Genomic DNA, 13,453 nt, shown 5'->3' with positions numbered 1-13,453 from the left:
CTATGTAAGGATATAATTTTTGTAAAAAAATTTTTTGATCATTATTTAATGAAAATTTGTTCAAAGAATCGTAAATATAAATTTTTTTTGTGTCATAATATGTACATATCCAATGTTTATCGTTGCTATACAATATTTGAATGTGTTTTTCAAGTCGTGGAACAGGTACAATATTTTCAGGTCTTGCTAAATACAATGTGTCACGATGATCATAATTTGAACAACTAGCTAAGATTAATTTAAATTAATACATGTGTTTATCTTGTAATTGATCTCCATTTAACACCATATTTAAATAGGTGTCATGTATTAGAGGTAAAGTGATACTGCTCTTATTTTTTCTGCGTTTCGATGTTGAAAATTGATTTAATGATGTAGTTTCTAATTTCCTTTTGCGTGACTTCAATAATGATTGTTTATTAAAATTTAATTCTTGCGGAAATTAAGAATTGTCGTTTCAACTTTCATCATCAGTATGAAAAATCAGACTAGATTGCTTATCATTATCATTAATAAGCCTTTTTGATTGTTCATATTTACGAATCTTTAAATTTTTTCGTTTAAAATTATTTTCTTTTTCAACCGGTTCAACTTTAATATTTAAATTCTGATCAGATGGCCTATCATTCCTAAGAGTTAGCTTTATTAATTGATCACATTCATGACTCTGTAATTTTTTTCGTTTAGAATTATGAACGTTCTTAATCGATTCAGCTTTAATATTCAAATTTTGATTATATTCCTCGTTATTATTAATAATTGGCTTGATTCATTGATTATATTCATGTATCTGTTCTTTATTTTGTTTAGAATTATTATTTCTTTTGACTGATTTGGATGTACAATCATTACCAATATGATGATTACATTCATTGGTAATTGTTGAATACACTCTATGTGAAACTGACTTGTTATTTGTCTTTGGAAAACTAGAGATAATCTTCTTCTGAAATATTCCAATCAAATGCGGACGCATTTTATTATGATCATAAGAAAAATAACTTGTTACTGGCCACTCGCCCAAAGCTAAAGACGTTGCGAATGCTATCGAATAAACACCACAATCATAATTATTCGGCTGCGCTTGTACATCAGGGAATTCAATTGTACCATCACTAAATACAAATTTAGGGTAAAATCTTTCTAGAACAATTTTATGATTATTGTGAAGAAGATTTTTTTTCGCTGAATCAAAAACATAAATTTTCTCTGTATCATGATAGCAGCAAACCCAATGATCAGTACCATATTTATCATTTGCATTATAATCATACGCCGTATCACGGCTATGCAATATATGAATATGAGCTTTGTTAGGATCTAATTCATTAATTAATTTTAGATGTTGAACATACCAACTTTCTGAAAAAGTATACCCAAATTGTTCATGAAGAAGGGATGTAAAATAATCAATATGATGATCTTCTAATAAACCATTTGTGGCTATGGTAGAGAAATCTTGTTGATTTAGTGGTTGCATATTTTTAGAAGAGTATTTTGAAAAGTTAGGTTAAGAATAAGGTGAATCAATAAAATTATTTTGTTGAGTATGAATAATGCTTTATTATTATTGAAATTAACGAAAATGATTTAGAAAAAATCAATTCAATTCGATAAAAAAAATAATTAGACAAATAAAGAAAGAATTTATTTATGCAAATGCATTAAATCACTTAATGTCAATAAAAATAGATGAAATAAAATAACATATTTTCATAAAAATTTAATTCTATTGAATATAAACTTAAAAATAACTAGCCTATTTTTGAGTCGCACGACAGACTATTTGTAAGTGTCGCACAGCTGTTACGTCCTGGTCGATGTTTTGGCGCTGGCGTGGTTGAGCGGTCGATTTGAATTGGACGTAATGAGAACTTACATATAATTATAAATAATTATTTAGTAGGGGTTAAACAGCCACCATTGGGTGGTTGAAATAAACTGGTTATTATTTTATATCTCAATCCGATTCATTCAATTGTAAAAGAAAAATTTCAATAATGTGAAAATATACAATTAAATCAATTTATAAATTGTTAAAGTTCGTCTAACAATAGCTTTGAAAGGGTGAGAAAGGAGTTGAGTATTTAGTATTGAGCCTGACTGCTCTCTATGATTCTATATTTCAGACTGAATTCTCTTGATCGAGGAAAACTAGAGTAAGTCTCTTATCAATACGAGGCGCTTGGGCATCAGGCCCGCGCATCGTTCGTTATAGAGGGGTGGATCGTGATAAGCAATATTCTCGGATGATCCATTCTCCGCTCTCATACTTTCTCCGTTTTTGTTATTAACAAATGAGTCACTTATCTATGAACAAAAGTTATCTTAGAACAAAATAAATGTTTGTGCAGCTGCACGTCTCGAGGATTTACTCGAGGCATCAGCGTTTATTTGTACATAACAAATATTAAGAGAAAAATAACTTTATCAATATGTTTTAAATATTCTAAATAATGTTATACTATATTATATTCAATTATTTTATATTATTATATTATGTCACATTATTATATTGAATTCTGTTATTATATTATATTATACTATTATGTTAAATTATGTTCTATAATATAGGATGACGTATAAATTACGTCACTTGTCAAAATATCAATATGCATCTTAGTTAATTAGCTAGGTCTCAGATCGATCTCTCAATAATAGGCATTTAAAAATAGTTAGAGACATCTGATGAGCAGGCTGGGACGTAACACCTTCCCACCCGGTAGAGAAGCGCCCCGCTTGTTCTGGGCCTTAGCTCTTGTTGGAAATGTAGTTTATTTTCTTTATTGTTTTATTTCCAACTCTATTTTACCCATCTTCGGGTTTAAGAAATCTAAGTACCGACCTGTGACCTATGACTCGACGCCTGCCTTTTTAAGTGGCGACATTAAAAAAATCCATTTTCTTCCTAATCCGTCTGTTTGTAAACCATGGTAAACATTTTTATGGTTTTTTAATGACGATGTTCTTCTTTTCCTAATCCTATTTGTTTGACGATTGAGATAAATAATGCGTCACGTATGCCGCATCTGTGGCCAAAAACATTATCTAAAAATTTATATTTTTTTTTGTAAAAAAAAATATTTTATATATTCATAAAATTATTTACCGTGTTTTTTTTTTCTTTATTTAATTTAATTTTTTCTTCATTATTATTATTATTATTATTATCATTATTATTATTATTATTATTATTATTATTATTATTATTATTATTATTATTATTATTATTATTATTATTATTATTATTATTATTATTATTATTATTATTATTATTATTATTATTATTATTATTATTATTATTATTATTATTATTATTATTATTATTATTATTATTATTATTATTATTATTATTATTATTATTATTATTATTATTATTATTATTATTATTATTATTATTATTATTATTATTATTATTATTATTATTATTATTATTATTATTATTATTATTATTATTATTATTATTATTATTATTATTATTATTATTATTATTATTATTATTATTATTATTATTATTATTATTATTATTATTATTATTATTATTATTATTATTATTATTATTATTATTATTATTATTATTATTATTATTATTATTATTATTATTATTATTATTATTATTATTATTATTATTATTATTATTATTATTATTATTATTATTATTATTATTATTATTATTATTATTATTATTATTATTATTATTATTATTATTATTATTATTATTATTATTATTATTATTATTATTATTATTATTATTATTATTATTATTATTATTATTATTATTATTATTATTATTATTATTATTATTATTATTATTATTATTATTATTATTATTATTATTATTATTATTATTATTATTATTATTATTATTATTATTATTATTATTATTATTATTATTATTATTATTATTATTATTATTATTATTATTATTATTATTATTATTATTATTATTATTATTATTATTATTATTATTATTATTATTATTATTATTATTATTATTATTATTATTATTATTATTATTATTATTATTATTATTATTATTATTATTATTATTATTATTATTATTATTATTATTATTATTATTATTATTATTATTATTATTATTATTATTATTATTATTATTATTATTATTATTATTATTATTATTATTATTATTATTATTATTATTATTATTATTATTATTATTATTATTATTATTATTATTATTATTATTATTATTATTATTATTATTATTATTATTATTATTATTATTATTATTATTATTATTATTATTATTATTATTATTATTATTATTATTATTATTATTATTATTATTATTATTATTATTATTATTATTATTATTATTATTATTATTATTATTATTATTATTATTATTATTATTATTATTATTATTATTATTATTATTATTATTATTATTATTATTATTATTATTATTATTATTATTATTATTATTATTATTATTATTATTATTATTATTATTATTATTATTATTATTATTATTATTATTATTATTATTATTATTATTATTATTATTATTATTATTATTATTATTATTATTATTATTATTATTATTATTATTATTATTATTATTATTATTATTATTATTATTATTATTATTATTATTATTATTATTATTATTATTATTATTATTATTATTATTATTATTATTATTATTATTATTATTATTATTATTATTATTATTATTATTATTATTATTATTATTATTATTATTATTATTATTATTATTATTATTATTATTATTATTATTATTATTATTATTATTATTATTATTATTATTATTATTATTATTATTATTATTATTATTATTATTATTATTATTATTATTATTATTATTATTATTATTATTATTATTATTATTATTATTATTATTATTATTATTATTATTATTATTATTATTATTATTATTATTATTATTATTATTATTATTATTATTATTATTATTATTATTATTATTATTATTATTATTATTATTATTATTATTATTATTATTATTATTATTATTATTATTATTATTATTATTATTATTATTATTATTATTATTATTATTATTATTATTATTATTATTATTATTATTATTATTATTATTATTATTATTATTATTATTATTATTATTATTATTATTATTATTATTATTATTATTATTATTATTATTATTATTATTATTATTATTATTATTATTATTATTATTATTATTATTATTATTATTATTATTATTATTATTATTATTATTATTATTATTATTATTATTATTATTATTATTATTATTATTATTATTATTATTATTATTATTATTATTATTATTATTATTATTATTATTATTATTATTATTATTATTATTATTATTATTATTATTATTATTATTATTATTATTATTATTATTATTATTATTTATTTACGGAACATTGGCTAGACTGGTCGGTTCCATTAAGGAACATTTATTTCGAACTTAGTCTAAGTATTATTTTGTTACATGTGGATTAGTCCTCTAGCCTAATACGCACTGTAATATCATACTTTAGTTCATAGATGATAATTTTATTATAATCGGTTTCGCCCCGAATATACTTGCTGGGCTCATCAGTAAAGTTGATGCAAGTATATTCTACTGTAGACCGATAATAGCAAGATTGGAACACTTGCTACACCACCATCATCATCTAAGAATTCACTATCATTTATTCAACATCCTTTTATCGGTCTAAAGTAGAATATACTTGCATCAACTTTACTGATGAGCCCAGCAAGTATATTCGGGGCGAAACCGATTATAATAAAATTATCATCTATGAACTAAAGTATGATATTACAGTGCGTATTAGGCTAGAGGACTAATCCACATGTAACAAAATAATACTTAGACTAAGTTCGAAATAAATGTTCCTTAATGGAACCGACCAGTCTAGCCAATGTTCCGTAAATAAATAAAAATACCCTGGTCAAAAATTTAAACATCTAAAAATTATTATTATTATTATTATTATTATTCTTATTATTGTTACGTCCAACTAGTAGCTTGTACTGTGATGTTGGACAATTTATTATAATTTTTATTTTCGGCCCTAGTCTTTCAACCAATAGACCGAGATCACACTGAGTAATTATCTGGAAGGTTGGTTTTTAAATGAAAGATGTTGAATGTACGAATTTAACTACTATATATTATACAATTGAAAATTTTGATGATGTGAATACAATAAACTTGATATTAAAAGTATTAGGTGGCTAGTCCGCCAACTCTAATTTACAATAAAATGGTTACGATTAACTTGATTTCAAATACTTGAGAGGACTACAGAATCTTGAATACATTACGTTCTTTTATACATAAACTTAAAGATTACAGTACCTGAAGTTTTGGAGATCGGAGTATTTTTCTGGCGTACACTGAATTTACTATACTATACTATTCGCGGTTACAATTTTGTTGTGATGTGAACTTAATAATTTTAATTTAATTATACACTAGCTGAAACAATATTTACTAAACGCTAGCGATATAATTAATAAAATAAAGTGTGGGACACTTGTACGATTAATTAAGACAATAAAGTGTGAGAACACTTGTAGAAAACTAGTACGGAACTAGTGTGAAGTGTGAGAACACTTGCAAAAAATAAACTAGTACGGAACTAGTGTGAAGTGTGAGAACACTTGTACTTAAATTTTCTCATTCTTACAACCCAGGACTGAGAACTGAGAGTAAAAACTCTGACTGCGAAAACTGCTACTCAGGAAAAACTCAAGACTACTTTTTTTTTATTTTGTGGCCCTTTTTATGTGTCTTGTTTGTTCTATTTTGTCTATTGTTTGGGGGAAAACGGTGTCCAATCGGAGCACAATTCCTTTGGGTCCTTTCCCTTTCCCTAGAATTTTCCGTTAGGGAAGTGGTAAAAGCCCACCCCGATGCGTGCCTATGTGTGTGCGCATCCACACATACACCCACATACACAATATTCTATAATATTGTAACTTATTTATAATAATAGAATTTATATCTATTTTATAAATTTTTCTTATGACTATTTACTTTTATTTATTTATCTAAATTTTTATTTATATTGTTTTAATTATTTACTTATATATAAATTTTTTTTTTCTTTCATAATTTTATTTCTTTTAATTTTATTAATTTATTTATGTAACGAATTTTTTTATTTATTCTGTTATTTATTCGAGTTTTATCAATTTATCCAATTATTTATGTAAAATTTCATTTTTACTCTTTTAATTTTTATTTATTTGAATTTTACGTAAACATTTTTACTACTACATTATTTCTTATCACTCTAGGGTTATTAAAAAAAATAAAATCTGGTCGCCACGTAATTTTAATGAAAAAATAAAATTTAATATAAAAAGTTCAGCATCTGAGCTGGACGTAACATTATTATTATTATTATTATTATTATTATTATTATGATTATTATTATTATTATTATTATTATTATTATTATTATTATTATTATTATTATTATTATTAAAATTCTATATACATTTGCATTCAAATTATCTATTAAATAATATATAAAGAAAAACTTAATCTACAAATTCTTAATTTTATATTAAAATTCTATTTGAGTCTACATACTGTTAAAAAAAATTATTTTTTTTCTTAGCATTATTACTTAATTTCAATTAGTAGCAGATATTATTGGTACTATCATTCTAATTAAAATTTGTGTATATAAAGTAAATTCATTCATTAATTATAAAAGTTATTAACATGAGAAGAATATAGAGTATATACCGCGGCATCCTTACCTGAAAAATTCGTTTCAGTAAGACTTTTTGACGTCTATTGTGTGAGAGGGCAAAAAAAAGAAAAGAGTAGAATTTGAAAAAAAGAAATATGAGAGGTGCAGATTTCAATATGTCTACAAAAAGACGCATGTGTATGGGAGGAAAGAACCTATTTATTTATAAGCTATTTTTGCTCTATCACAATGAATGATTTTTCTTTTCCCCGGTTTATATTCGATTTCTATGTCATTTTTATCAGGAAATATTTCTGTAACTTTATACGGACCTAAATAATTATCATCAAATTTACCATCTCTCTGATTCTTTACTAAGAATATATTTTGACCTATTTTGAAATTTACTGGATTAATTTTTTTATCATACCGTACTTTGGATCTTTGCTTTGAATTTTCTGAATTTTGTCTTGCTTCTTTCCGTGATTCTGATAATCTAGTTGCAAGTTCCTTAACAAAATCTGCGTATGTAGGAATCTCGTCTAGGTAGGAAAATTCTGATGGTAATCGTGCTTCTGTACCAAAAACTAATTTATGCGGCGTGAATTTCGTACCTTCATGTACACTTGTGTTGTAAGCAAAAGAGGCATGAGACAACCATTTATCCCAATCATCATGACTTGTAAAATGTTTAATATAATCAGTTAAAACTTGATGGCTTCTTTCGAGAAAACCATTTGATTGCGGATGAAAAGCTGTTGTCTTAATTTCTTTCATTTTAAAAATTTTGGCTACGCAACCCATTACTTTACCTATAAAAGCTTGACCTTGGTTTGTTAAAATTACTTTCGGGCAACCGTGTTTTAATATAAAATTCTCGACTAATATTATCGCGATATCTTTAGCTGTCATGGACACTAAAGGTATTGCAAAACAATATTTTGAAAGATCATCTTGCATCGTTAAAATATATGAATATCCGTTAGCTGAAGTTTTATTTGGAACTACTATATCTAATGCTAATTTATCCCATACTTCTGCGGATGTGTCTGTAATGACCATCGGCTGTTTTGTTTTTATTTTAACTAATTTTTTTTTCTGGCAACTAATACATTTCCTAACGAAATCTTCAACATGCTTTTTGATATTGTCCCAAAAATATTTTTGTCTAATTCTATTATAAGTTTTAGTTACTCCTTTATGTCCTGCTATTGAAGTTTCGTGATTTTCGGCTATTATGTTTTCTCTTTCCTCTACTGGAGGTATTATTATTTCATCTTTGCAAATAATTATTTTTAAATTGCTACCTTTGAAAATTTTAGCAATAATATTTTTAATTTTCGTCCAAACTGTTTTTGGTAAATTGCTTTTTCCTTGAGAAATACTAATTGATTTTATTTTTGATTTTTCCATGTATAACTTTCAATTATGGAAAGCTTTACAATAATCTTTTTCAGTTGGTGTATCTCGACTATCACTTTGAGTTACTAAAGCAAGTACTTTCTTTTTAGATGTTCCCATTTTGATTACTTGACCTGTTTTATAATTAGTTTAAGGGCTTAATTTTAAATATCCTGACACTAAAAATCGTTTCCCGATATCGCTTGGTACGGTATCATCGGCGTTAATAAAACATAGATAACAATTTTTCTGCATTTCTAAGTTATCTCTTGTTTCGTGTACGTTCTCGTTACTGTAGTCGTTTGAAGTATTTGAAATTATAGATATATTACCGTCAGAGTCTATTTCCTCGTTAGATAAATTGTCGTTTGCTACTATGATCGCATTGTCGTTCGATTTGTTTTGATTTCTGTCCGAATTTAATTGTGTCGAATTTTGTCGTGTCTATTTCATTATCAGATGAGTTTATCTGTTCGATTTGGTCAAAGTTTTGGTCATTAAATGAATTTATTTGTTCTATCTGTTCGAAATTTTCGTAGTCAGCTGAATTTATCTGTTGATCGAAGTTCAGGTCGTTGAATGAATTTATTCGTTCAGGCGATTTTGAACTTCGATCAACAAGTGAATTTAGTGTAGGGTTTTGTGATTCTCTACGTGATGTAGTTTGTTGTGAATTTTCTGGGCTTGTATTTTCGTTTATTATTGACAATCTATCATTAGTTCGTTTATTATTTAAATTTTGTTGACGTTTAATTGCTTTTAGAGTAACCATTATGTCTGGTAATTTGGGTTGTGAATTTTTATTATTTGGCTTTTTCGTTTTATTTTTAAAATTTTTCGCAAGATGTATTTTATTCGGAATCTGTTTATGTGTATGTGTATGTTCGTCGTAGTCTGTACAGCATGAACATGTTTTGAGTTTACGTTTTCTAGTCGATCTACGTAGTTCTGGTGTAATTTTATTAGTATGTGTTTGTTCTGCATCAGTACCGCGAGGTCTGTTCTTGTCTGCGTCTGTTAAATTTGGGTTTACTTTTGTAGTGTTTGTCTTTGTCTTTTCTATATTTTTATTGGCTATTTTTTCCTGTGTTATTATGTTAGTTTTTATGGTTGTTGTTTCGTCGGGTGGTTTTACTGTCATGGGTTCAATAACAAAAGAATTTTCCCCTATGTCGTTAGTTGAAATGTTTATGTTGTTTTCTGGTTCGTTATGAATTACCGCAGAGACGTCCATAAGTTTTGGATAATCGCCTCCTTCGTCAGAAGACCAAGGAATTGCACCTCCCATGTCTTTTTTATTTACGAATTTCGGTTTAATAGGAGTTCTTGGAGGGATAGGGATTGTTTTGATAGGTGATTCAGTACTAATGTCATTTGAATTTTCTGAATATATTTTTGAATAAATCATTTCTTTCTCGTCAGTGTTCGATTCATCGTCAAAAGTTTCTGGAATAATTATTTTTTCAATTTTCTTACTTTGTTTATTTATTTGTCTACGTGTACGTATCGTAGGAGAGGGTGTAAACTCTGCCATTTTAGTTGTCCTTTTGATTTGAGAAGGATTAAATTTATTTTTATTAATTTTTACATTTTTCTTATCTGTCTGTATTTTTGGATTTGGATGTGTATATGTAGCTTGTGTTTGTACGTTGGGTGGTAATGATAATGGAGTGTTCGTGGTTTTACCACTTTCAACTTGTGGATTTGGAGATTGAGGTGATGGTGTTAAATTACGTGAATTTTTATGTTTTGGAGAGTTTATAGAATTATTAGAAATATAAGGCAAACCGAAATCTGTCATATCAGATTCGTCCCTTAAATTCGAAGGGTGGACTTTAATGAGTTTTTTTCTCAGAGTTACAGCATCATACATGTCTCTTGATGACGACGATCCGTCAGAATAATCAGGAAGAGTTATTGATTTATCTGGTTCTGGATTTGATACGACTTTGCATTTAGAATTTTTATTTAATTTTGCATTCTCGTTAGAATTACGTATGCGATTCGAATTTTCGTTAGAATTTAATTTATTTTTATTATTTTCATTCTGATTTTCAGAATTGAAGTTTTTAGTTATTGAATTTGAATTTAGTTCTTGAGGATTATTTGTTTCCAAGTTTGTGAATATTTTATTATTTTTATTTTTACTTAAATCATCTTCGCTTAGTGATTCAGTACTCGAAAATTTTTCACATGGATTATATCGTCTGACGTCAGATCTTTTCATTTTTTAATTTTTATTTTTACCGATATATCCGTTTTTATTATTTTTAACTAATCATCGGTCGCTAGGGTAGCTAATCCTATTGCCGTCACTAGTAGATTTGACGACTGGGTCCATAGTATTGTTACTTGAGTTTTTGGTTCAAGAATTTGACGTTTTTTGACCGAATCTTCTAGACCGACCGCTTGAGTATTTTGCTCAAGATTTTGAATTTTCGAATTTATTTTTCTAACTCCGTCGGCTGAGTTAGTCGCAATTTTATTTTTATCGCGAATTATTTTCTTACTTGGAGTAATTTCCTCTGAACTTGAATTATTATTTTTGTTAAAATTTGTAGGTAATTTATTTTTATCGTTATTCGAGCTAATTGACTCTGAATTAGTTTTGTATTTAGGTTTTTTTTCAAAGACTTTACCATCGTCTGAAGGATCTGAAGTCCTCAACCTAGCGATTCCGGGTTTTCCAGGTCGCCATTTAATTTTAATTGGATAAACTTCGCGGTTTTCAATTATTGGGTTACGCGATAAAGCGTCCGCATTTGTGTTTATTTTTCCCGCCTTATATAATACGGTATATTCGAACTCTTTAAGCCGTTCTCTCCATCTCATTACACACGATGTTGGGTCATTCATATTATTTACCTACACCAGCAGTCTGTGATCGGTGACAAGAGTAAACTCTCCGCCATAGAGATACGGTCAAAATGTTTTCATACCAAATAAGGCTGCGACCATTTCTTTTTCGGTGGTCGAATAATTTTTTTCGTGTTTGTTGAGTACACGAGAAGCTGCTGCAACAATTGTGTCTTCAACAATTTTGCCTTGTGAAAGAATTGCCCCAACTGCATAGCCCGATGCATCGGTCGTTAAGATAAATGGTTTCGAAAAATCTGGATACTGCAATATCGGAGCTGTACATAGTTTATCGCGCAAGGTTTCAAAAGCTATCTGATGTTCAGGCGCCCATGAAAATCTTGCCTTTTGCTTGTAAGATCGGATAGGCACTTAGAGATTTTTGCGAAATCCTTGATAAATCGCCGATAGTAACCAGCAAGTCCAAGAAATTCTCTCACTTGTGTTGTGTTTTCAGGTGTTTTGAAACATTTGATCGCTTTAATTTTATCGGGATCAGGCTTGACACCGTCGGCAGATATAAGATGGCCTAAATAAATTACTTCTTTTTTTAGGAATTCACATTTATTGGCTTGTAGAGTTAAATTTGCACTACGTAAATGTTCAGCTAATTTCTCAAATTTATTGTTATGTTCTTCTAGAGAACATGCGTAAATGACTATATCGTCTAAGTAAACAAAGAGATTCGCTCCTTGTAACCCGCGTAACACTAAATCCATTAACCTTTGGAACGTTGCCGGAGCATTTTTAAGTCCAAATGGCATTCTATTAAATTGATAATGACCATGAGGAGTTGTAAATGCTGTTTTGTGCTTATCTTTAGGATCTACTTTTAATTGATGAAAACTCGATTTTAAATCAAATACTGAAAAATAAATTGCACCACCTACTTGATCAAGAATGTCATTTATCAACGGTAGTGGATATGCATCTTTAACAGTTTTATCATTTAATTTGCGATAATCTATAACTAAACGCCATTTTTTATTGCCTTTTGAATCAGCCTTTTTAGGTACGATCCATAAAGGGGAATTATATGGTGAGGTCGAAGGTTCAATAATATCCATTAACATTAGTTCTGTTATCTGTTTTTCTATTTCGTCTTTCTGTGCTGGAGGGTGTCTGTATTGTCGAGTATTTACGGGAACGTCATCGGTAGTGGGTATAGTATGAGACGCAGTGTCTGTAGCGCGCAGTGGTTCTCCTGGAATGTGGAATAGGTCAGCGTATTTCTCTACTAGAGAAACTATTGCTTTACGCTATTCCTCATTCAGATGTTTTAAACGAAAGAGTTTTAACACTTTGTTGACACGATTTTCCCCGGCCGTGGTACTTTTATCGTAATTGTCTGTGTCGTCCTGCGTCAAAGTAGTATCCTCGTCTTCGCTTGTCCCGAATGGGTACAGAGGAATTACGGGTACTTTTACTTTTACATCTTTGTCAAGAGTATTTATTGCGTACAAATAAGCGATTCCGTTATTATT

At 25.5% G+C, this 13,453-nt stretch overlaps 1 protein-coding gene across 1 annotated transcript; it reads right to left on the bottom strand.

Moving 5' to 3' along the window:
- Positions 1-9,465: 9,465 nt before the first annotated feature.
- On the bottom strand, positions 9,466-11,340 carry LOC128668047 (nuclear transcription factor Y subunit alpha-like). The gene is made up of 3 exons (XM_053740205.1): positions 10,590-11,340; positions 10,014-10,496; positions 9,466-9,890 (listed from the first exon to the last, which is right to left on the bottom strand). The coding sequence occupies exons 1-3, from the start codon at positions 11,338-11,340 to the stop codon at positions 9,466-9,468; spliced, it is 1,659 nt and encodes a 552-aa protein (XP_053596180.1).
- Between the last annotated feature and the right edge of the window lie 2,113 nt (positions 11,341-13,453).

This window comes from Microplitis demolitor, chromosome 6 (assembly GCF_026212275.2).
Source record: "Microplitis demolitor isolate Queensland-Clemson2020A chromosome 6, iyMicDemo2.1a, whole genome shotgun sequence".
In the NCBI taxonomy this organism is placed as follows: Eukaryota; Metazoa; Arthropoda; class Insecta; order Hymenoptera; family Braconidae; genus Microplitis; species Microplitis demolitor.
Note: the sequence above shows the minus strand (reverse complement) of the source record. Positions and strands in the feature narration are given on the sequence as shown.